Below are 22,316 nucleotides of genomic sequence, written 5' to 3'. Positions count from 1 at the left end.
CTTAGAGCACGGATATTACTATGGTCAGCTCATAAATTTATGTTGTGGTCCAATCAGTTCATTTCCACTAATCTAGATAGGTTAATAGAAAAGGAAGTGCAGTACTTAAAGCCTCCTAATTCTTGCTACGGTCTGTATAAAACATAGTTGCAATATTACTAAAAGTCGAATGTGTCATCCGGCCCACAGATAAGTTTCTGAAGTACTTGTGGGTATGTAATTGTTTGCAAACATGTTTCTAGTGCCAGCTTTCAGTACGTTATGATTGAAAAGAATTGAAAGCTTTTAAATCATCTGTCTTGGTAACTACAGGGTCTCTAAATGAAACACACTTTTAAAAGGAGTATTTAGAACATAATTTTAGGTAGTAAGTAAGATTATGAATTGTGAAATTCTGTAAAAATGATTTCATAGTTTCAGGTAGATGTGTTCTATGTTTTTTCTGCAAAGCAAGGACTGTAAATCCATGTGCTTAAGTAGAAAAATGAACTGAAGCTTTAGAGACGTGGCTATACTTTCTGGTATTTATTAATTCTAGTCGAGAGGACTTTTGCAGAATGCATTCTTGCATCTGGATCTGTGTAAACTTTTCTCAGGGGTAGAAATGTTTTTTTGGTTGTGTGTGTGTATATGTATGTTTGCACATTAGCAAAAGCGGAACCTTCAATCTGGTAAGTAAATAATTTGCAGATATGGAGGATTTCAATCACAGAGACTTTTTCCTAACATTTCAGTTCAATTTGGGGAAATAAATGTCAAATAGTCTCCTGTTTAATTGCTTAATTTAATTAGCACCAGAGAAAAAGAGCCTTTTACTTCTATATGTGTAGTCTAGTCTAACAAGCAAGAGCTGCTCTGGATTTTATTTAATTATTTTCTGGTCTGAATGAAATGCATGGGGCTGTGTGCTGTCATCAAGAACAAATGCCAGTCCTAGCTGGGAAATCAGGAACCGGTGAGGCCTGAGGAGAAGTGGATGTCTTACTCTTGCAAGAATGCAACACACTGGTGTGGACAAGGGGAAGATGCTTTCATTGTTTCTGTCTCATGTGCCTCAACTCTTCGATAATGAGCCTTTTTAGATACTTACTTAATAACAAATCTTAGCTAGTTGTCAAGTTTGGAAACTGATTTGTGTTTGCCATCTTTGTGCAGGGGCATTCTTTAGACTTACACTTGGCTACTGAACGCTTCAGGAGTGTTTCAGGATTTTTTTTTAAGGATTGCCACCAATGTAGAGGTAGAATAACATGGTGTTTGCTGGTTAGCCTGCAAGCAGGCAGGTTGTGAATCTAGGATAAGATAAAGTAGGAGAGACTTCATATATACAATTCTAACAGGCTGCACAATCACAATGATTTTGATGATAAATAAAAGGAAATGACCGTGCTAGTGACTTACCCTGTGGTTCTGATTCATTCCAAGAGATTTGTTTCATTCTTTATATATGAGCTGTCAAGACGTTTGTCCACGTGGTTGTGAATTCAGACCTTGGCAAACTTCCTGAAGCCTTAGAATTGTCCTCAGAGCAGAGGGTTTTCCTGCCTCTGCATCTTCTAAAGGTCCATTTGGATTAAATAACTGCACTGTTCTTCACTGCCTAACCTGAATGTTGTCCTGATAACCCAGTCAGGAAAAGATAATGTATTTTTTTCCTTCTAGAAAACTTAAAATTTCTAGACACGCTAAGATAGTCTTGAGCATTTCTATTTTTATAATTATATATACGTATCTTTTAATATGTATATATAAATAGTGTAATATGTCCTTTCAGCTTCTACACAGTAAAATTTTCATGTCTGTGATCAGTGTAACTAATGAAAGAGTAATATGTGATGCTGTTAAGTATTCTACTCCATGATTATTCAATCACAAGTGTATAATCAGTAGGATATTGTATAAACAATGATGCTTTTTAAGGTAAAGTTTTGTCCTCAAACTTGTTAAAAGTTTGTGCTTATAGCTTGCAGTAAAATGCTCAATGTGATATCCCTGTAACCTCTAATTGAACCTGCAACAAGCAAATGTGTAAAAAAAAAAACAAACAAATCTAAGTGCATAATGCGATCAGATATTAACAAATATTTAACATCTATTACAGAAATCGACGTAAAAAGCCAGTAGCCTTGCTCAAGGATTTTTAACCTTTTTAAAATCAGACAGTGTTTGTACTAATGTGGCGTTTTCTTTTTTGACTGCAGTTAGAACTAACTTTCAGCTACTTGGAAATACAAGGAGTAACTTCCTGTAAACCCGGTCAGGTGAGTGTTTTCAGACTTAAGAGAAATCAGGCTGTGACACACTGATACGTGTTACCACCAGCAGTATTCTAGATAAAAAGACACTTGTTTGCTCATTGCTAAATCTGTTCCAGTCAAGGAGGTAGTGCTCTAACATGTAGGTGTCCCCATCTGGTGAGCACGTTGTACATTTGAATTCTTGGGTTCGTGCTGATTGTAAAGTTTGACAATAGAGATAAGGATTTAAAGAGTCAATTTTGGGAACCTGCTGCATGGGTGGGATAAGAAATACTGTTTTTTTCATAGCTCAGTTGGAGCAGAACAAGTTTTAATTTGTTTCGTAAGTGCATATTTTTTCTCAGAGATAATAAAACAGTGGTGGCTGGTATTACAGTCATCACTTGGATGATTATAAGTTTTCAAGTTTGAAAGACTTTTGTGGTGTATACCATTATGGTGAAACCAAGTGCTACTGCATACATTGCAGACAGACTTCTATCGTCGCCTACTCTATAAAGCACTCTGTACATAACACAAAATAGGTTTGGCAGCAGGTAATGTGCTCCCAAAAAAGTGAATGTCAGAGAAGGTGGCAGGAAGAAAAACATTTTTGATACATTGTTCATTCATAAGATGAACATGTTGATAAGATTTGACGTCCAATTTTATCAAAGTCTTCATGTGGTTCATATATATTTGGCTTTTAATTTTTTTATTTTTTTCAGAAATAAGAGAATCTGGCACTTTATTTGAACTCTGAAAAGTTCTCTTTGTATTTAACACGTCGTATTTTTAACATGGCTTTTGAAGCGCTCTGTAAAGGGGAAAAAAACAAGTCTACATGTTTACTTTTTTGATAGCCAAACATTTAGTAAACTGTGTTGGTTTTGGGACCTTATTTATTTCAGGTAATAAAATGCCATGGTAGCTAATGCTAATTATCATTAGTCCCATAGAAGATCATTGCTGTATCAGGATTTATGAGGGAAAGTCCTGATTCAGCTTCATTTAGCATACCATTTTCCTAAAATAACTTCTAAAGTGTAAATGTTTACATCTGCTTGTGTTATAAATGTGTAAGGCATACAGCTGAAGGCAGGTGGAACTGTTGGTTATTCCTTGTGGGACAAATGTTGGTGCTGCAGTTTTCCTGCAAGAAGCACATTGTCTTTGTGATGTCTGAAGGACTTAATGTCATGCTAGACATCTCACAGAAAGCTTCCAAGTATAAGATAATAAATGGACAGAGTGATGTAGGAAGTAATATTGGTGGTGAAGAAAAACAGCAGGATATTGCCCACTTGTTCACCTTCGGAGTGTGACAGCAACTCTCTGAAAGGAGTTGAATTAGTGGCAAAAGGTGTGAATATTCTCCTTGTGCTTTTGGGATAAAGCAGCCTCTTCTGGAGTTAACCTGGTACCGATCCTATACGTGAACTAAGAACTGAAAGTGCTCCAAGTACCAGTTTCAAATAAAAAATAATAATTTCTGTTGCATATTGTGCAGTGTCCCCATTAGGATTAAGACAGAAATGTACAGAGACAATGCTAATGTTAAGAGCAGGCTTCTTATTTTGTATATGCTGTACCTAACCTCAAAGTGTTTGACTTGGGCTTGTTGGTTGCTCTAAATATACACATTGGAGAAGACAGAAGTATTACACGGCTTCCTGTGACACGGCCAAAAGCAGCAGCAGACCTGATGTGTCAGTCATACAGCAACCCAGTTGTATTCTGAACACTCATATATATGTATATATGTGTGTGTGTGTGTATAGATATATTTATATATGTATTATTGCAGAGAAGGGTAGCAGAAGGCTTTATTTCTCCCCCTAGTTGAAGCACGTATTCCCCAGACAGGAGGCCTGTTAAGTTAGCTGAATTGCTGCATCCTTTGAACTGGGACATTGTATTACCCTAACATTTTCTTAAACAGCACAGATCAAAGCATTAGAGCTTTTACAGAGAATTGCAGCTGTTAAAGACTTTCCCTTTTTGCTCAAGGAAGCAGGCCCTGTTTGTTCAATAGTTTCCTGTCAGGCTGCGCTCACTTCTGCTGGTGTTCTGGGATGTGGTTCAAAACAGGACAATACTGTGAAAAGTTCTTGGTTTTGGAAGTGCTAACTGAGGTCAAGATCTTTGGAAGCCTTTATTCCCGTGGGAAGCAGGGCGCTTTTAGGAAAAGCAAAGTTTGAGTACGCAGTTCTTGTACATTCAAGAAGCTCAGAACCTCTGCCTGGAACATTGTCATGGCATGTATCACAGAGTAACAGATCCTTGCTGGCATGCAAAGCATTCAGCCGGCATTCAAAATGCTGTCCTTTTTCCATGGATATGAATTAGATGACACCCAATTCCTGCCCTCATGCTCTCTTGTTTACAGCTGATTATGGAAACTGAGAAATGCAGCATCTCCATGAAGATGGCGTCCTCGGAGGATGTGAACGAGGTGCTGGCACACATCGGAACCTGCCTCAGGAAGATATTCCCTGGACTCTCTCCAGTGTAAGTGTCTTGTAGGCCAACTGTAGCATGAGCAGATTGTGTGTAAGGGTGACAAGCCACCACCTTTTGTCTTTGCATCAGATGTGCACTGAAGGTACAAAAAAGACCTTGAGGCAAGCACTAAGTCTTCATTAGGTCTTTTGAGGTATACACGAGAGCTGTGACATGGTGCAGACCATAGCTCAGGCATGCTCTGTAGGGTCAAAAAAGCCTTTAGTTTGAAGGGGTTAATACAGGTAGTTAAGAGTCGTAAGTTTTTATTTTAACTTATATTGTCTGTCCAACCTTAGGCAATTTAGGTTGTAGTTTTTGGCTTGAGTGTATTCCTTTCCTCATAACCAGTTGTGATACTCAGTGGGTTTTGCCACCTTTTATTGTTTTTTCTCCCCAGCAGTAAATCTGAGTTGGAAGTAGAGCAAGAGGTTCTGTTTACTTTGAATTTTGTGCAATGATTCACAGGGTTGGGAGCCTTGCACTTCAACACCAAGCCCTGGACGTTGTCATATACTTTTTGTGGAATAACTGGCTCCTTGGATCATACATCTGATTTTCTTGCCTTTTTTTTTTCTTTCTGTATTGTTTTCACATTTTTTTTCTTGTATTTGTGCTCTCCTCTGCCTCTGAATTTTATTATCTTGCAGCAATGCTCTGTAGTTTTCCTTCATTTTATTTTCTTCTCTCTACCCTTGCCTCATCTTCATCACTGTCTACAAGATAAAGCAGCTCTACTATTATTCTCTTCAGCTCCTGGTTGTTAGCAATATTAGAGAAAATGGACCGTGTAAGAGTTTTCCAGGATGCATTTATTTTTGAGTGTAATTTTGTAACAGACATTAAATGTAAGTGGTCAGGCTAAATTTACATGTTTTATTTGGGGTGTGTGTCTATTATTCACCTTTCCTTTAGGAGGAGTAGGAATTTTAAATTCATAAACTCTAGCTGGCGACTCTTTTATTTCCACTTTATCTCTGTGGCAGTATTTTTAACTTCCCTAATGGAGATGGAGATCTTCCTTCAAGAAGCATAAATACAAGTGAATATTTGTGAGCAGAGTTGCCATAAAACTGCAGTAATTATGTGAGAAATGTAAGCAAAAGGAGCAGAGCGAAGAAGGCTGCAAGGCTGTACGTGTTTTTGTCAGCATTTGTGAAGGCCTTGAGCTGTATACATGTTTTTTCTGGGCTTTCTGGTGAACATCGCTGGGGCATTTTGTATAGCAGTATATAGATTGCTTGGTTCCCAGAAAAGAAATCAAATTTCTTGCTCTTTTCTCAGATGGCATAGTTTTCCAAAATGAGGATGCTGGAGTTATGTAGCTGATATAAGATGGGAAAAGGCAACAAGGGGGAAAGAGGTTTATCCTATTAATATCTCATTATTTTTTTTCCTCTGTTTTATGGAATTCTGGAATCTAAGACCGTTCTGTCATTCAAAAGAACAGATACTTTCAATTTTTAAGAACAAGAAAGGTGTGTTTTTGCCTAGAAGAGGAAGAACACTAAAAATTACAACAATTAGAGCTAGGAGTGCAGCTTAGAGGCCATGAGTAGGTAGCTACTCAGTGAGCTGTGTAGCTCTTCACACTATGAGGCTTTCACTGTATAAAAGCACTTGAGTAGATGGCAGTAGTTTCAGGGTAGCCAGTAATACTATGTCTTCCTCCTATTTTAGGCATCTTTGTCATAGTCAGGGAGCACAAGTCTAGTTAGCTTGAGTGATCCTGTCACAGAAATGGGCTCAGTTGTTCCAGGAGTCACAGAGTTAATTCTTGGAAGGAAAGAAGAGACAAATAAACGTTATTCCTGCTACCTGCATCATGATATGTTTGACTTTCAGGCAAAGAATTGAGTTGTATTAAAGATGGTAAGACTTCCTATACGCAGGAACTGGAAATTTAAAACCATACTTGAAATAAATTAGATTGGTGGGTGCATATAGTGATACAGGTTTAAAAATATTTTAAAGTCATGAATACTTTTTCCCTTTTGCTTTCAGGAGGATTATGAAAAAAGTAACTATGGAGCCTTCAGAAAGACTGACCAGTCTCCAGGCCCTGTGGGACAGTCAGACAGTGGCAGAACTTGGACCTTGTGGTGAGAATGAATTTAGAGGCTCAAATATAAAAAGGTTGGAATTGCAGTGTCAGGAAGTCTAATTCTATTTCTGGTAGGAGCTTGTAAAGGTGTAATTAGTTTTAAGGTGTAATTACTATGGAGCAGACTTCTGATTGGTAGGTGAAAGCACTATTTTAAGCTTTCTTGCAACCTGCCAGGTGTTACAAAGATAGGATGGTCAGTTTCTTTCAGCAGCACAATGGACACACTTCTGAGAGAAAAAGATAGTGAGTTTTGACAGTGTACTTTTAGATGTCTTCTTGTTTGTTTTACGATTATGTTGAATACTTTCTTGGGTCATTTCTAGGAGGCTTTTCGCAGATGTATGCATGTGTGTGTGATTGGCTTGGATTTCCCTACAGAGAAGAAGTACAGTGGGTAAGTACAAGTCTTGTGCTGGAGCTCATTTCAGCTAACTGCACAAATGATGAAGGAGCAGATAAGTGATAATATGTGGGGAAGGGAGGAAATACATTCGATAAAGATGTATTTGGTTATGTATTTTTAACAGGATGTTGACACAATTTATCTGACACAAGATACAAGAGAGTTGAATTTGCAAGACTTCAGCCATCTTGACCACAGGTAAACAATATGCAGTAATCATGGTAATACTTAGCAAATTTTCCTTGTCTCTTAACCTGTCCTTCCAATAGAATTTGCCTGTTCTTGCTAAAGCCCGATACTTCCATAGCTGTCACTTGAATGTCTAGACCTCTGAAATGACCATCCATAGCATTTTTAGTTTTCAGCACAAAGATGCTGTTTTTACACAAAAGCCCCATAAAGAGCACATTTCATTGTGGAGATAAATATATTTTGCTACTGGAAGCACTCCAAAAAGATAGCAGATAGAAAACATGTAACTACATTGGCAGGGAAAATAAAAAAGGAAATTATGTAGCATTTATTTTTGCAGAATCTTTCTCGTGGGGTATACAGTAAAGGAAATTAATTTTTTCAGCAAATCAGTTGAAATTTTAAGTTATTCAGCTGAAACCCAGCCAGTAGTTTCTCCACTGACAAAAGATGCTATCAAAAATATGTACTTTCAGAAAGGCATTTATTGAGGGTAATTTTACTATAAGATGCTGAAACTTAGCTAAGTGTTGTATTTGGTTTACTGATTTTATCTGGCTGAGAAAATTGGATTCTAAGAACGCTGAATCTGAAGATATTTAAGTAAGAAGAAATGGTAAACAGTCTTAATTAAAATCCATCATTATACAAGAAAAATGCCAATTTAAAGAAACTGTAAATAAGACAGTGTGTTTGCTTCTTTGGGAAAGCCCAAGGGAAGAATTAAGAATCTGTCAGAGATACAATGTTAAAATGTAACAGAAAGGATGAACTTGGAGGTTGGTAAATAAGAGTATTTTGGCTAAGCATTCTTTGCAGCTTTAAGCTACATAGTGTGTAAACTCACACACACATACACACAAAAAGCCAACAACAAAAAAAAGTTGCATATTTACTCAGCTTTTGTGGTGTTTTCACTGTCCATACTGAATTCCATGGTGATGTTAGTACCCATGTTGGCTAATTCAGTAGTAACTCAAGGTAGAATACAGGGCTTCATGACAGGTGTAGCCAAATAATTTCATCGGTTAAGACTTGTGGAGAGAAGCTAAGGAAAGGAGTACTATTTAGCACAAGCAAATGTGGGACAAGAACACAAGAATGGTTAAAATTATTGTGCTGAGAAGAACGTAAGTCATTCTTGAAAAAGGGACTTGCAGATACTCATATTCAGCAGAAATTTAACACTAGAACAAGTTACTAGTAGTGAAAAACACTACTTGTTAATGAAAACTATAAGTGTTTTAAGTATTTAAAGCATCTTATCTGGTTCAAATGAGCTGTAGCTTAACTGAAGGTTTTCACTGAAATATACCTTACAAAATTCACATCACCAAGGAAATATATTTGTGTTGTTAATAAAAGTTTTTATTAAATGTCTCATGATTGCATAAGTCCAAAGATTCAAAACAATTTTAGATCCATTTACATGCGTTAGAACCCAACTTGAGATTACAGTTTCTTAGTACTGAGACTGGAACTGAGAAAAAGGTTCTAGATTGAAATTTTCAAGAAAAATGATTTTTTTTTTGGAAGTCAAAACCATATGTTATTCATTACAAGTAAAAATTAGGATCTGAGATCCCATATAATTCAAGAGTGTAAGCAAGTGTTTTGTCAGATATTTAGTAAAGTAAGAAGACTACATTAACAACATGCCGATGTCTCTTTGATTTTGAGAAACTTGTACATCTTGTCCACCTGATTTCCGAGATAACTGAAACTGTATACTTCATGCTGTGGAGTAGCTCTGAGGTGAGGTAGGATGAATATTCAGTTATCTAGATAAAAGGGCTATGCATTGCAAAAACTAAACTATTTGTGCTTTTCCCTTGTGAAGTATTTCTGTTAGAGGTCAACATAAGATGGCATGAATTTTAGATGAATTTAAGTTCCCAGAGTGTCTGACACTTAGAGTGCATAACATGGCTTGCCACTTGGGAACATGACTTCTGAGGTTTTATCTGAAGTTATGTTGTGCTGTGAACCATATAATTGTGTAACATAAAAAAAAAAAAGAAAAAGAAAAAAAAAAAGGCAAATAGCACTTATGTTAAGTCTGCAGCAAAATTTTCATCTGTGTTTTAGCCTTCAAAAATGTGGACATTCACAAAATCTGTTGTCAGAAAAGTGTGATTAGTTAGATTTTTTTTTCTTCGCTGTTTAGATTTCCTGTCATCTTAAATACACTGGGGGACTGAATTGTCAAAAAAAAAAAAAAAAGTGAAGGCACTGGCAAAGTTTGAATGTTGTTGAAGCTTGGAGAGATTTTCTGCATTCCAGAAGAACAAAATCTGTTTTCATTTAAGATGGCACAGATTTACATTTTGTACAGTCTGTAAATCTTTATTCTGGATGGTAATTTAGCAAGCAGACTAATAAATAAACGTAAGCAATTCAATATAACTTGGTGAAGGAATGTTAGGAGATGTCCTTGCTTTTGGAAATGGTCATTAGCATTCTTTCTTACTGCAAAAGAATTTCTAATTTTCTAATTTCTAATTTTTTTATTTCAATTTTTCTAACTTTCTAATGCAAAAGAATTCTGATCATTGTTAGTACCACATCTAGAATTTAATAGAAATAAAGTGAAAAAAAGAGCAGTATATCATTTTGAAAAGGAAAAATCAATAATAAGTACAATAAGGTTAGGTATGCTTAAAGTAAGACAAGGAATAGAGCTAAATTCCACAAGGATTCTCATTGGTAGGAAACACCTTCAAAAATTTAAACAAAATGAAAAATAAAATTAAACTATGTAACTTTAACTTTCTCTAACTTTGTTTAACTATTAAATTTTCTCTTTAAAATTGGATGGTAAAGTGAAGAAGAATTTGATAGACAAAAGTTTCTAGACAGAATACTGCAGGAAAGGCAGATGTTCCACTATCTTCAAGCATGTAGAGGAAGGGAGATGATTTTTTTTTTGCTGTTTTTTCTCCTCCAGTTGGTATTACAGAATTATACCAGTATCTGTGCTTGTCTGAAGTTTGAACAAACAGGCCTTGAATACTGCAGAAGACTAAACTATTTAAAGATGAGAATTTGCAAATCAGCAGGCTTGATTTATTTTAAATTATTCCTGTCCCGCTGTAGCAATGTTTCTTTAACTTCTTGATAGCACAGCAGCTTTTTTCCACCAACTCCAAACACCCCCTGTGCTTCGACTGTTTTCATCCCAGGCTTGGGAAGGAGAGGAGAGAAAGGGACAGCCTCAAGCAGGCTCTGCCTGCGGTCACCCTCCTGCCCAGGAGGTGCTGAGCTCTTGCCAGCTGCCCAAGCTGGTTTACCCAGGTAGTGTAAATACATGCAGCCAGTAATCGCTGCTCATTGTCCCTCTGTTCCTTTGGAGGAACTGGGCTGCTGTCCACCGCTGACATGTAACCACCAGAGGTGTTCTCTGCCCCTTTTGGGGTGGCTGTCCACAGCACAAAGAACATTGTTTTTTTTTTTCCACCCTAACATCTCACTAGTCAGTCACTTTTTTAAAATTAAAAAAAAAAAAAAGTGTAATGAAAAAATATAAGTGTGGTAGGTGGAAATAAATCCGTATAGTTGATGAAGTTTGTAAGACTACCATGTCAGAAATGAATTCACAGTGAGACTTGATGCATGCTGCAAACAACGTGGAAGGTAGGCTTAATCCTTGAAGGGCACCACACACTTCACTCTATATCTCCTCTACAAGTGTTTTTGGGAGCTTCACAGTTGGTGGGCTACAGTGTTTTGCTGCAAAGTGCCACAGCTTCTTACTGTCATCTCTGTGATGGGTTTGTACTTCCAAGTGCACCAGCCTCAGTTCTCAATATATAGCTTGCAGAAAGTTTGTCCATATGATGTTGCCATGTCTCTTGGCTTTCTTACATGCTTAGTGATCACCCTGCAGTGTCTGAATGTTCGTGGAGGAAAGTGAAGGAGAGGAAGAAGGAGGAGGAGGATGTGCTGCATGCTTAGTGCAGATCTATGCCTACCTGCATATGTCCTGAGTGAAACGCTTGGGGGTGGTACTAGCTTATAAAAGCTAATAATTTTAAATTTCTCCCTGCAAAAACTGAGGCGCACACAGCACTATTTTGCTGATCGTGTACATTCACATACATCACAGCTCTTTGTTATGTTATAAAGGCAAGGGGTTTCTAAGTAACTGTTGAGTCTGCGTGTGGGTGTATATATGTATTTAATGCGTTGTGTATAAATGATCCAAGTGCTGTGCTGCTAAGTGGTCTGCCTGTGCTTGATGAATGATTCTGCTGGGGGGTGGCATGCAGACATGGTATTTGTCAATGTCTGTTACTGGCGGAATTTAGCAGAGGGGGAGCAGATCAAATTAAGAGGCTTGGAATAAAGAGAACGGGAATAATTTAGAATTTCATTTGTGAAATCCCTGTTACAATTAAGGAGGGTTTGTGCTGGAAGTCGCATTATCCTTTTGCAGGTCTCCTGCTTCCTAGGGGAATTTAACTATAGAGATGAGACAAGGATATGTTCTCTAGAAGCATTCAGTCACGGGATTATATTAAATCATCAGACTGCCAAAAAGCTTTTTAGCGTCACGCTCAATTATAATTAGAGGAGATTAAGAAGCTTAAATATGTCACAGGCTGAAGAAAAAGTAATGCTGAAAGTAGGAATGGCAGCACAGACAAATTTCGTGTTTAAAAATTCATGCTAGAATGGATGTCAGTTGGCCAGTCAAAAATTTGTATTAAAATTCAGGCAAGTCACACAGCTGCTCTTTTTTTTTTTATTTTTCAGAATGCAGAGCTTTCTGTAATGCTGATGGCAGTCAATTAGCATTGCAAAAGCAGAGGGAATTAGATATGAAGAGCACTTAAGAGACTGTTTCAAATGACCCAAACTGACAGTTATATGAAATGTGTGTAAAAGTGTTTTTCTTTTTCTAGAGACTTAATACCTATAGTTGCTGCTCTGGAGTATAATCAGTGGTTTACAAAGCTGTCCTCCAAGGATCTGAAATTAGTAAGTAACAAATTGAAATTGTATATCTGCTCTTACTAGGCTGTGCTGTGCCTTAGAGGATGCCATTGAATTTTTTAAGGTGAACTTTTTGAGGTAAATAAGACTGGGCAGTCTTATTTGAAAATTGAAAATTGTTTCTCCATTAATTGTATTAGGAAATTATAGAAAGTTGGATGGTTCATTCATGCTGTAGAAACACTACTGAGAGCCAGGTCTTGCCAAAATTTCACATGAATAAAGTTTGAAAATTTTATTTGGCCATAATGGTAGCATGTAAAGCTGCTCTATCAGGTGCTACCAGCTCCCTCAAACAATATGAGGTGACTAAACAGGAGACAAACTGTAAAGCAGCTAGAAATATCTGTGGCTTTATGGAGGTGTAAGAAAAATACCAAGATTCTTTTTTTTTTTTTTTTTTTTTAACCTCACATCATGGAACAGGCTTTTCTTGTAATTTTCATCTCATCTTGATGATTTTTATCTCCCAGTTGTCTGAAACTATCCCTTTAAAGTATGTAGTGACATGTGATGATGATATTCTTCCCCAACAGCATTCTTTTTGGAAAGTAAAAAGTGGGGAAACAAGTTGGACAACTGAAGAAAATACCAAGAAAATAAGTAATTAAGTGTCTTATTAAATATATGAAAATACACCTTTAACCTGAAAGCCAATAGTTACAGGTTGAATTAGTGGTTTGAGAAACTGTTTTCTCTTAAGTTACTTATTTTAATAAGATATTTGGGGGATTTTTTTAGCAACTTTTATATAATAAGCAAATAAACTTTGTTAATCTTGAAACTGTATCAGTCCTTAAAACAAACAAACAAAAAAACAAAATAAAAAACAAACAAACACAATCTTTCATACATTCAAATTTCAGTCAAAAATACCAGGAAAATACAAACTGTTGGACAGTAACTCCATGCCACAGGGACACTGCTGAGGATCGGTGTGAGGTCAGACATATCCAGAGGCCACTGAATGTATTGTTCTGCTTTGTGAGTCCCACTCTGACATTGTGTTTGATAGACATGATCTGTAGTGTTTTTACAGTGCATGCATGAAACTTTCCACTTGCAATCGCTCTGCTGCAGAAACACCATGATGATGTTCTGAATTATTAAAATATGAAAGGCAAAGATATAATTGGAGAGAGAGTTGAATTGTCAATCTTTAGAAAACACTGTCACCTTTACTGTGTAAAGGATTAATAAGATTTCTTTGTGTGCTAGAGCATTTTTTTTTTTTTTCCTTTTAGGAGTTTCAGCAAGTTTATGGCATCAAAAATGCCATACTGTCATTAGAGATAAAAAATGTCCCAAGTATGAATGCCAGATTTTAAGGGTGGATGACAAAGAATAGTTTCAGCGCTTCATGATCATGACTAAAGTTCAGTTTTGGACTTCATCTGAATGTGTGCTGTGAAAAAAGACTAAGAATCAAAATAAGAGATTATAATACAAGGTGATGAGATACAAAGCTCACTGTAGAGCTTTTGTAACCTTGAGGTTTTATCTCTGTCTGAATGAGCACAGCAAGCAAACCATTTTGTTATGTTTGGATCATGGTACTTGTAAATGTCTGTGCAAATTCCAGAATTCAGCAGGAGTATGATCATGAGATGTGATTTATTCTGTGTAGGCTGGCACAACTCATGCTGAAATACAATCACCCTTCAACACTAGTCCCTAAGCAATCTTTGGAGGACATGTATCTAGAGCGCTCTTGCTCTTGAATTTTTTGTTTCCTTTTTGTCAGCCTTAAAACATCTTCCTCGGTGTTTAGTTGTTGTTCCTGGTCAGGCTTTATTCTCCATTGCACTAGTTGTAATTTTTTTCTGAGGGATTAGCATCTATGTGAATAAGATTTCTTCAAAAACTATATGAGTGTGTTTTTCTGAGTCCCAGGGTCTGGGGTGATGGTTTCTTTATATATTTTACTATAATTTTAAAAAATCTGCCCCTTATGATTAGGTGGCCTGTTTCATAAATGACTCGCTTTTAGTTTGCCCTTTATTTTTCTGAGTCTTTTCTAGATGTCCTCTCTTGCCATCTGACTCTCTCTGGGATGTTCCTGGTATTCTTATTTATGTATGACAAGAAGCAGCTCATAGCCTGAATCCTGTTATGACGTACAGCTTATAGCTAACTAACTAACCAACCATATGTTCTATGTTTGCGTTCTTTAACACTCTTCTGTCTTTTTTGTGGCAGTCCACTGATGTCTGTGAGCAGATTCTGCGAGTGGTGAGTAGGTCCAATCGATTGGAAGAACTGGTATTAGAGAATGCCGGGCTTAGAACGTAAGTAATTTCTTCAAAACGTTGCATTAGATGCTGCTTACTCTCAGCAAAAAGGATGTGTGATGTGTGTTAGCCAGAATAAGCATTAGAAAAGCTCAAGCTTAATGTCTAGCTTGCTCTGAGGAGTCTGTAGTCACGAACGTGTCATTAAGTTTAGGTTCCTTATGGTCCAGAAAATCTGGACCAAAAATATCTAAACTGATATTTTTTTAAGGTTCAGCCTGGAAAATTGCGTTAAGTGGAGCAAAATGGGTTGGATAAAAGATAAACCCTAAACAAACTCACACTGTTCCTCTCCAAGTAGACTTACCAAGAGAAGTATGAAAACTTTTTTGTCATTTCAAAGTACTCAAGGTTTTGTTAAAAAGTGTATCATTCCATCTTGTATAACAGATTATAGTTTAATTCCCAAGAAAGCTGTTTTTACCTTTTGAGGATTACATTTGTGGTTCAAATTTAGTAATACCTCTACTTTAGCAACTTTTTTTTTTTTTTTTTAAAGAAGCAAGAAAGTAGATGATTGTTTAATCCTTTGCTATAGCCTTAAAAGAAAAGTATGTTAAAGTAAGATACGCAGTATAATTCTTGTATGTGTTTTAAATACAGTAAGTTATAGCTACTAGGTATTTTTTTTCTTCTTCTCTTCAGAGCAAATAGATGCAAAGTTCAAATTACAAACTAGCCCTGATGGAAGTATGTGTAACTTGTTGTGGTGTTAGAGTAGCATCTGAGACTATGTAAACAAAATAAGCTCTAGTACTGATTCATATCTGTGTTAAGAAACAAAGTATTGGAAAGGGAAAAAAAAAAAAAAAAGTCAAACAAGCACAGGGAAACGCTGTGGCATCAATTATTTTTCCTCCTCTTCCACTGTTTGTTGCTTTTTCATCCTTTTTCAAAATTGGCTTTGCACTGAAATACCTCTGGAAGAGAATTGCCTAAATGACTCAGGAAAATTGTGGTGGAGTTTGGAATTACACCCAAGCTTTCTGATCACAATGTCCTTAAAAGCTGTCATTCAGATATGAACGCCTGATTTTAATCTTGTTTTTCTTGTACTTTGTGCTATGAAACGCAGTGCTAATCATGAATATCAAAAGACATATTGACTTACATTTGCACGCTGCCTACAGTGACTTATAACTTGGAGCTGGTGTCAGTTTTAACAGGACTTGACAGATAATCAACCTGTGACTTTGGTTTTCATGCCTCCATCTACATGCACAGTGTTTGGCATTTTGCCCCGGTGTGTATCTGCTCTGATCAGCATTGTCTGTCTGTTTTTGTCAAGGACGCATTTGTCAGTTTTGCCAGTTATCATATCTGCTCACTAGGAGGAAATCCTATTGTTACTGGGCCTCTTCACGTCACATAGCTCACCAACCAGCCATTTTTAATGAGCTGTGACAGACTGCCAGGCCAGTATTGAGAAAGAGCTACCAAGATCAATGCTTTCAGAAACACCTGAGCAGCTGCAAGAGCATGTTTCCTCTGGTGGTAGGATCAGTTTAAGATGATTGCATTCTTTTCTGTCTCCAGGCATTCATGTCTGTGATTTGGTGTGGGACAAGAATCCATAAACAGTTGTCATCCTCCCAACTGATGGGATAGCAAGCTGTCATACAGTAGCAGCAGTAGTAGTAGTAAGGACACAGGACTAGGCAAGTGTGGACTGGCTGTTGGGGAAAAGTGGGCTGTCAAATGAAGCCCCCAGGTATGATAAGATTTCTGCCAGTGTAGATATTCTTGAAAATATCATTCCCATTGCTGTTTCTTTAGCAGACTTAAAGAATGTGGTCTAGATTATTTTGGATGGCTTTAATGCATAAGGAGAACTGTAATGTTTTGATAATTGTTAGGATGCTAAGTGAGGTATGTGATTATCCAGATTTCAGTGAAAGGACAGTAGTTCAGGGTGACTTGAACAAATGAGCTTGAAAAGAGTTCCATATTCATGAACTGCTTTAGAGGAATAGTGTAATATGTAATAACCAGCAGATTTTTTTTTGCATGAACCTACAAGATTCTCCAGTCTGGAAAGGCTTGTTTGCAGGAGCTGGTAAAAATCATCTGCTTGTTGTGCTTAATTCCTCTGCAAGCTGGCAGGCAGGCTGTCCCTACCACCATCCAGACTGACTCTTGCTACCCTGTTTCACAGGGAATGGATGCTACAACAGAGAGGGAACAGATGTGCCCATAGTGGTGCAAGGAGGGCCTCAGAGAGGTGTTGCAGCTCATCTTCCCCTGCTGAGTGGGCTCTGAATGTCCTTACATCACATTAGTTCTTCCCACATACACCTTCTGCTTCTGTTTCGGAGATGTTGTCTAGACAGATCTTGAGGAATTTCTGTCTGAGATTTCCTGATTTAAGTACGAAATTTATTGTTGAGTGTTTGTGTTTACATGCTGCTTATATTTTAGGATAAGAACATGCTTGTCCTAAAGGCAGCTCATCATCCTGCCTTTGCAGCATTGGAACCTGTTCTGCCCTCAGGAGTCCCTCTAAGGAAATGGGGTTTCAAAAGGAAATTAAACTTTCCTGGAACATCTCTGTACCTGAGCACACCTTGCAACAACAGAGAGACCAAAGCTATGAGGCTATTACTGTCCAATCTCTGCTCTTTTCCAGAGCATGGAAGAGGGAGAAGATTGCTGTGTGAAGGAAGCTCAAGGGATGTTTTTTGATTCTTAACTCAATGTCTAACATAGATAAAGCATAAGAACATTAAAAGTATGGTCTCAGATTAACAAAACTGCATGGTAGGGTTAGGCCCTTAATACATGATTGCTTCCCAGTAGGTACAAGGACAGATTTGAGGAATTCGCTTAGAGCTGGAAACAGCCAACAGCCTTCTGACATAAAGTGAGGAATATGTCTCCACCAGATTCTGGCAGTGTTGTCATGTAGAGAAACCAAGCCAGCTTTGAACTTAATACTGTGAGCAGTGGTAGTCCAGCCACAGCAGAATGCTCTCAAAGAGGGTTAACATTCCCTTGCCTCTCAAGTACTTTTGGAACAGGATTTTGTGGAAGTGGATTTTGGTCATGCTCTACAGCTACCTATGACGCTTAGTTAAAAGTTTGAAGCTATCTGTGCTACTTGACCTGGCTGTTAGGGGCTTTATGCAACTTGACATATCATCAGTCTCTCTTGACATACATTGCTGGGTCTGTGGTCAATGTGGTCAATGCTTCTCAATGTAAAAAGAAGCGAGCAAAGACTGGTTTCAGTGTCCTTCTGTTGTTTGAGAGAGCTGCTCCTGCTGTTTTACAAGATCAGAATACCCTTGCTTTGTTGACCTTCTGATATGTTGCAAGGCCCATCTTTTTGAGTGATTGTTGGTATAGTTGCTGCAAGCTCGGAGGGGGGAGGATTAGCTTTGTGAGTGTGGGAGATAATGGTATGGAAGTTAACATATATGTCCCACCCATGCATGACATGGAGGAGACAGAAATCTGTTAAATTCCTATTTTATATCATCAGATCTTTATCAAAAGTAGCTTGAGCTTTGAGTGAGTGTCCTTCAGTCTCTTATATTACAGAATAAACAAATAATAATATAACCTGCTTTGAAAGATAGCAAATTAGCCAGATAAGCATTGTTTAAAACTATGAAGGATCAGTAGGGTAAGTTGGTTTCTTCTGTCTGCTAGTCCTTTGGCACTCTTAAGCCTCTGATTGTGCTGTTGACAGAGGAGATAACAGAACTCTTTCTCTCTCTGTATTCTTTTCTTCCAGAGATTTTGCACAGAAACTAGCCAGTGCCCTAGCCCACAATCCCAACTCAGGACTTCATACAATCAACCTTGCTAGCAATCCGCTTGAAGACCGAGGTACTGTAACATTTCTGTTTTCCTCTTTCTACAAACGTAATAAGGGGATTACTGCTGCTCCATTCAGCTTTGCCTGAATAACAGGTTATTGTTCTGTGTGTAATGCCATTGTAAATATCTGTTGTTCACAAATGACTGAGAATTGCTATTCTTTTTGCTTATTACATATCCATTAGCTTGTGGAGAAGTATTTAAATGTCTTAAACCAACCGTGGATTTCATTAGATTTCATTACACTTTCATAGAGGTTTCTTTTAAAGGAAGATGGAATGCAGTGAATGTTTAGAGCTAGAGAGAAAATAAAATGGTTTCTACGTGTATATTTTTAAAGGCAATATAATCACTTTAAAGCTGAAGTGTGAGACAACTTTGTTGCTTGGATTATATTTTTCTGATGGTTTTGCATTTTTATTTTAGTCATAATTCCATAATTATTTCTGGTATTGAAGCTGTTCTTTTTCAGCTTTGTTCTAGTCCATAATGTTGCCAATTCTTTGTGATGTTCTGTAGTACTTACATAGCTGGCATCCTTATGTAGCTGAATACTGTTGACTCTGCAAGATGAAAAATCAAGCTGAATAGCCCAGCTTTTCTCCAACTAGACACTGCTAGGCATGATTTCAGTACATATCAAGTCAAATCATTCCCCTCCCTTGTCTATTTTCTTTTCACCCAGGGCATTTATTTTTTAAAATAAGGTTACATTCTTTCAGTCTGCCGTTGACCCTTCAGCGCTGCCCACGTGAGATTTCCATTTGTTTCGCTTAATGCATTCCAAGCACATCATGTTCTTGGGATCAGACTAGCGTGTGCTCCTGTTGGGCCAGAAGTGAAATAGGAATTTTATGCAGTGAACCTTTTCTTGTGTTATTTGGTTTGTTTTGACAAAATTTTCCAGTCTCTTGGCTGACATGATTCAAAATGGAAAAAATCTTCGTTTGGTTACAACCTGACTGACTCAGAATGTTGTTTGTAGGTGTGTCTCCTTTTTCTTCATTTTGGTGAGGGGAAAAGAGATGCAAAGGGTATTTTTCCTCTCCCTCTTTTGCATCTCTTCTCCTTTTCACCAGAATCAAGTATGAAAATATTTTTGCTTTTAATACATTCGGAGTAGTTTTTTATTTAAAATTGTTCACGTGAATTGCTAAACTCTTCTGACTATCCCTTGCCTGGTTCTTGAAAACTCCCTATCATGTGAAAGCCAATGCTTTGCTGCAGAACATTATTATTGCAGTGTGCTGCAGGCCTAACTGCATTATTCAATGTTTTCTCTTGCAAGTTGGAAAAAAGGCTGTCATATTGTTGATTCTACTTTGAAAGAAGTGTATTTAGGTTGTGTTTTATGAAAGGTTTCTTTTAAAAAGAACTAGGTTTGGTATTTTTTTGTTTGTGTTTCTTTTTTTGTTTGTTTGTTTTGTTTTTTGATGTTTTGTTTGTTTTAAATCTTGAAGCCAAACAAATGACGAAAGCATTCAGTAGCTATTCTACAATGCAAGGATATTTTTAAAAGCATATCAGTGTGAGTACTTTCTTTGCAATAAAGCTATTTATTCAAGCAATTTTGGAGGAGCCACATACAAGATTTAAAAAAAAATGCAGAAGGTAATACTTGGAGAAATTAGTAGAAATTTATTATTATCTCAGTCTCTCCTATCATATCCAATTACAGTTTGACCTTTTAGTTAGAGAATTAGCCAAGTTATATAGGTACTTAAAAAGAAATTAACTATAATTGCAATGTGCAAATATTACAGTTTTCTGGTTTAAGAAGGATTTTCATGTCCTGTGATCTGATATTCACGGAGTGCAAATTAGATTTGACTTTATTAAGCCGAAGGGGCAGCGATCATTTCACAGGTAAAAGCTTGCATAATGAAGATTTATGTAAACATATGGATTTTATAAAATATCTCTGGAAAAGTCATCTCTTCGGGCTCTAGGAGTACAACCAGATTATTTTGTAGTTATGAGGGAAACAATGCTGAACTGTGTGAATAATGGAGAAGAATCTATCCTTGTCCCTTGCTTAGACAAAGAAAAAAACAAACACAAGCCACTAAGCTGTTTGTATGCTATTGAGTACCAAAAAGTAAAGACATTATATTATAATATTAATGCAACTGCCTGTGTTCCAATAGCAGGACTGTTCTTTTTAACTCAGACATAGGACCCAGCTTCATTTGAAATATAAAGCAGTGTTCACAAGATACAGTTTTGCACCAAGATCAGCCTCTTAATTTGTGATTAGCTTCCCTTAACAATACTGTCAGTTTTTGTGAGGTTAACACTTGGAAAGTTTGTTATTAATATTGTCTTTAAAATCTAGTCATGCTGAAGTGATGGAAGCTTTGCTTTTGACTTGACTAGGATCATATTTTCTAAAAAATAATACAAAAACAAGCTAAAATTTGGAAATACTCAAAACCCAATCTATGTGGTTGGATGTGTTGAAGTCTACTTCTAAATCTGTGTGGTCAGATGTGTTGAAGTCTACTTCTGCTATTAGCTATTAGAGCTCAGCTCTGCTAGGAGGTTAGCACAAGTGGGTTGCTTCAAGAACATCCTAGGGCCTGAGTTACCAGAGTTTATCTTTTCTGCACCTGATTCCTGTATCTTAAAACATAACAGATACTTCTCCCCCAGTGCTGGTAAGACGGTAAAATTCTTCAGCTTTGTTGGAGTGATAAGAAATATGTAGGTTGTTTGCTAAACATAAAGATGGAGAGGAAAAATTACTTGCTGCGCCTCTTACCCAAAATGCTTTGTAATAAAAATTACACTTAAGATGTCTTTAGTGATTCTCTTGGTATTCCTTTTCCTCCTCTTTTGCCAGCAGAACTCTACCTTGAGTTTGAAACTATATATTGTGTCCAAAGCAGCTGAACAAGAGTGAACAGTCCATCACAGAATTTAAGTTCTGAGTCTGTCTTAAGACAGATTGATCCTCCTTCAGAGGAGCTATAGATTTATTTGTTTATTTATTTATTTATCAAAGTAGGGGAGTTAGGAATGCAAATCCTGTTAATACGACTTGATGCATTCTTGCAGAAAGTTAAAGACATGGTTACCGTTGTGTTTTACAGTAAATGATGTCAAGATGTCATCGGCCTAATGTTTTGGCAAGACAAATAAAATACAGCATGTTGTTTTAAGCTGCATAGAAGATGCACCTCTGACCAGCATGTACACCATGCTTTTCATAGAAGGTTAAAAAAACAACACTGCAACAAAAAAACTTATGTCAGCAATATATATATGTTCTCTTTCATTATTGATAGTAGAAGGTGATAAAAGCAGAGTAAACGTGTATGTGACATACCACCAGCCTGTTTAATGTCTGTTTATGTGGAGAATGGTATCAGCTTTTTTATTTAATTGTGTTTGGAGCAAGTAAAAGGCTTTACTTGCTTCTCTTTCCCCTTTTCTTGCCAAGTGATTTGCAATAGAGGACTATATTTCACACTCAGGTTAAGACTTGAGTTTCTATGTTGATTTAATCCTATAATAAATATTTCATAAAGTGATTCAATTGTTATTTAGGATGTGCTTTCTCAATCAAATTTCAGTCTTTTCTTGAACTGGGGATTATATTTATGGACTGTGGAACTTGGATACACTGAGAAGGGGCTTTAATGAAAAGACATGAAAAGAGATGTTGGATTTATGCTGAAGTAGTCAGCATATGAATGAATTTTTACTGTTTTTGATCCCAAACAATTGTAATGTTTCCAAGTCTGCGTACTGGCTGGTAAGCTACA

At 37.0% G+C, this 22,316-nt stretch overlaps 1 protein-coding gene across 8 annotated transcripts in view; it reads left to right on the top strand.

The window, feature by feature from the left end:
* CARMIL1 (capping protein regulator and myosin 1 linker 1) overlaps window positions 1–22,316 on the top strand; it is a 189,244-nt gene that overhangs the window by 76,488 nt on the left and 90,440 nt on the right. For all 8 annotated transcript variants that reach the window (XM_084507999.1, XM_084508001.1, XM_084508000.1 and 5 more), the window contains 8 exons: window positions 2,202–2,261; window positions 4,627–4,748; window positions 6,744–6,841; window positions 7,170–7,240; window positions 7,374–7,447; window positions 12,346–12,421; window positions 14,636–14,724; window positions 18,464–18,558. In XM_084507999.1, the coding sequence (XP_084364125.1) occupies window positions 2,202–2,261; window positions 4,627–4,748; window positions 6,744–6,841; window positions 7,170–7,240; window positions 7,374–7,447; window positions 12,346–12,421; window positions 14,636–14,724; window positions 18,464–18,558 (685 nt within the window). The remainder of the gene's footprint in view (window positions 1–2,201; window positions 2,262–4,626; window positions 4,749–6,743; window positions 6,842–7,169; window positions 7,241–7,373; window positions 7,448–12,345; window positions 12,422–14,635; window positions 14,725–18,463; window positions 18,559–22,316) is intronic.

This window comes from Aythya ferina (assembly GCF_964211825.1).
Source record: "Aythya ferina genome assembly, chromosome: 2".
Taxonomy (NCBI): domain Eukaryota; kingdom Metazoa; phylum Chordata; class Aves; order Anseriformes; family Anatidae; genus Aythya; species Aythya ferina.
This window is presented reverse-complemented; position numbering and strand designations above follow the sequence as displayed.